The sequence below is a fragment of the Cynara cardunculus genome (assembly GCF_001531365.2).
Source record: "Cynara cardunculus var. scolymus isolate 2C chromosome LG 17, CcrdV1, whole genome shotgun sequence".
Lineage (NCBI taxonomy): Eukaryota > Viridiplantae > Streptophyta > Magnoliopsida > Asterales > Asteraceae > Cynara > Cynara cardunculus.
The window spans coordinates 25,176,147-25,179,463 of record NC_037544.1 but is presented as its reverse complement, the minus strand read 5'-3'; the positions used below and the strand labels follow the sequence as shown (position 1 = coordinate 25,179,463).

Sequence of the window (3,317 nt, the reverse complement as noted above, 5' to 3'; positions counted from 1 at the left end):
TCACATATATTTGTTTCATAAATGATAGTTTCACATGTATTTCTTTCACCACGTGAATATTTTTTACGTGTATTTTTCATTTCAATAGGTCAACCAATTTTTTTTTCCACATGTAATCTTTTCACAAGGTGAACACAAACAAATCTGAAACAATATCTTAAATTATATGTTTTAATGAAAAAACTCATGTACAAAAATATATTTATATTGATCCTCATAGGTTTGTAACATATTTATGGTTCTTATTTAATTATCATCAAATCTATACTACATTAATAAGCATTTGGACCAAAAGACTTAATTAAAATTCTTAAAGCATAAAGTATTATCAATTTATGCAAGAGAAAATCTCTTAAGTAGAAACTATTATGCATAATGTACAAATACTTAAAACATACTATTTGTTTGGTTAAAGTTTCAGATTTAAGTAAGTCATATTTAGATGAAAACGATATGTGTGGGCTTTCCAAAGTTGTTTGACATTTTGTTTGTTTTTTATTTTGAACCCAAATTCAAATTCAAAGATTTTTTTTTCTCTTGAAGTAAACTGAAATTTGAAACAACAATATCTTAAAGGGTTTCAGATCCTGCATGTACCCCACCCTAACTCTTCAACTTTATATGGGTTTAGAAACTCAACACGTGTGCAATTATTTTTCCTATCGATATTGCTAATACGGTATATTAATCTTCAACTTTATATATTAGTTGTCTTGTAAAATAACCACATAAACTTATGATTCAAGGTAAACTAATGTTTCAGAATTTTATGATTCACCCGCGCTGCATCATTTGGGTACACTATTAGTATATGTATGTATGTATGTATATATATATAATTCAAAATGTTGTTGGTGATCTATAACCCACAGCTGATAAGTCTCACAAATCATATAGAAGATGTGGCATGTCTCTCCCTCACACATTTGAACAAGAATCTAAGGGGCTTCCCCATTTATGATCATAAGGCTAAGATGTACAACAATGTAAAGCTTCAAACAAATAATGGAAGCCAACCTTTTAATATTTAAATCCGAATTCAATTTTTAGTATATTTTATATATATATATATATATATATATATATATTGTTTTTAAATACCCCATGCCAAAAGTTGTTCTTTCCAAAAAGTTATAGTAACCATCACGTTTTGAAATTGGATAAACAATCATTTCCATATTTTATGTACAACAACTTATCAACCATTCAATATTTTGTGTTTTCATCAATATAAACAGATAAGCAGTTAGCTAACATTATGCACATTGAAAGTAACATCACACATACAAATTCTTTTGACAGCTACAAAGAAATCAATAATCATCACTCCCCACTTCTTTTCCCTTCATCTTCTCCGTTTTTCTGTTGGATCTCGAAGATGGACAACCTGTATCTTTATGTCGGGATTATAGGTATCTTCATTGCTGCTCTTTTATCATCGTTGGTCATTGAATGTATGCACAAATGATCAGTTTCTTTGTCCATTTGTTTCAGGCAACATTATCTCAGTTTTGATGTTTCTCTCCCCAGTGTAAGTAATTAACGATGACTTGATTTCCACCATCTGATCATCAATCACACACACTCACACACTCACACACCCAAATGGTTCCTTCTATTATTGGTTGAGGAAGTGAAAGGGATGGATGTATGGTTGCAGGAAGACGTTCTGGACAATAGTAAAGAAAGGATCTACAGAAGAGTTTAAGAGCCTTCCATACATTTGCACTTTGCTCAACTCCTGTTTGTGGACTTACTATGGAATCACAAAGCCAGGGAGTTATCTGGTTGCCACTGTTAATGGCTTTGGCATTCTTGTAGAGATTGTTTACATTTCCTTGTTCCTCATATATGCACCTCCCAGAACAAGAGTGAGTATATATGCCTTTCTATATATATATATATACATCACATATACATTTACATATACATTTACATATACAAGGAAAAGTTCATTTAGGCATATACACATATGCATATAAAATATAAGGAAAAAATCATTTACAAACCCGAAATATTTTGAGAACCAAAAACAAAATATTCATAATGAATAAGTAAATATTCATCATGAAATGAATGTTAATTCATAATGGATGTCATGAATATTTGGTTCTTACATATATATATATATATATAGTTTTCAAATGAAACTGTCTCTATAAACATGACATGTATACATATATACAAGCGGTTGATGATGAATTTGGTTAATTATGATGGTGGGTTAGGCGAAAACCGCAAAGGTTGCTGGGATTGTGGATGTGATGGTGTTTGCGGGGGCAGTTTTGGTGACACAATTTGGGATGGAAGGAGACATGAGGATTGATGTAATAGGTTTCATGGGTGCTGCTCTTAACATTGTTATGTATGCTTCTCCCCTTTCTTCTATGGTAAGTAATTTCACTTTTTGGAGTATTTATAGTACAGTACTACACAGTAATTTATTTATTTTCCAATATAGACATACACATACGCGTTTGGTTTCCGTAGTAGGCCCACAATTATTGATCATAAAAACTCAAAAGATATATATATATATATATATATATATATATATATATATATGAGTGATCAAATAAAAATCAATCCAATTTATAAAAACCGTAAAAACTACTCTCATTTCGTTAATCTTATGAATATTTTTCATGAAATTGTTAATCTTGTGAAATTGTTTCATATAATACTTTTTTTGATGAAATTGTTTCATATGTGGTTATGAACTTGTTTCATATGTGGTTATGAAATTGTTTCATATGTGGTTATGAAATTGTTTCATATACTACTTAATGAAATTTTAATGAAACTGTTTCATTTATTTCTCTAAAATTAAAATAATGAAGATGATAATATCCATGATTAACACCCCTCCACAATAAAAATAGTTAATCAACCTCTCATAATTACAAAAAAAATGAACAAAATGAAAAATTATGATTGGTTGAATGGGGTTTTCACGGTTTTTACAAATTGAATGGTTTTTGTTTGAACTCACCTATATATATATATATATATATATAGAGAGAGAGAGAGAGAGAGAGAGAGGGGGGAGCGATCAAATAAAAATCACTTCAATTTGTAAAAATCGTAAAAACTAATCTCATCCGTCGTTAATCTTATGAAATTTTTTCATGAAATTGTTAATCTTGTGAAATTATTTCATATAATACTTTTTTTGATGTAGTTGTTTCATATGTGGTTATGAAATTGTTTCATATACCACTTAATTAAATTTTAATGAAACTGTTTCATGTATTTCTCTAAAATTAAAATAATGAAGATGATAATATCCATGATTAACACCCTCCACAATAAAAATG

At 29.2% G+C, this 3,317-nt stretch overlaps 1 protein-coding gene across 1 annotated transcript in view; it reads left to right on the top strand.

Annotated features, from left to right (window-relative positions):
• The first annotated feature begins 1,267 nt into the window (after positions 1-1,267).
• The window catches only part of LOC112500975 (bidirectional sugar transporter SWEET17-like), a 15,339-nt gene continuing 13,289 nt past the window's right edge, over positions 1,268-3,317 (top strand). Inside the window, exons 1-4 of the mRNA XM_025104598.1 lie at positions 1,268-1,412; positions 1,495-1,531; positions 1,661-1,871; positions 2,229-2,390. Coding sequence (XP_024960366.1) covers positions 1,379-1,412; positions 1,495-1,531; positions 1,661-1,871; positions 2,229-2,390 — 444 coding nt within the window. The 5' untranslated portion in view covers positions 1,268-1,378. The remainder of the gene's footprint in view (positions 1,413-1,494; positions 1,532-1,660; positions 1,872-2,228; positions 2,391-3,317) is intronic.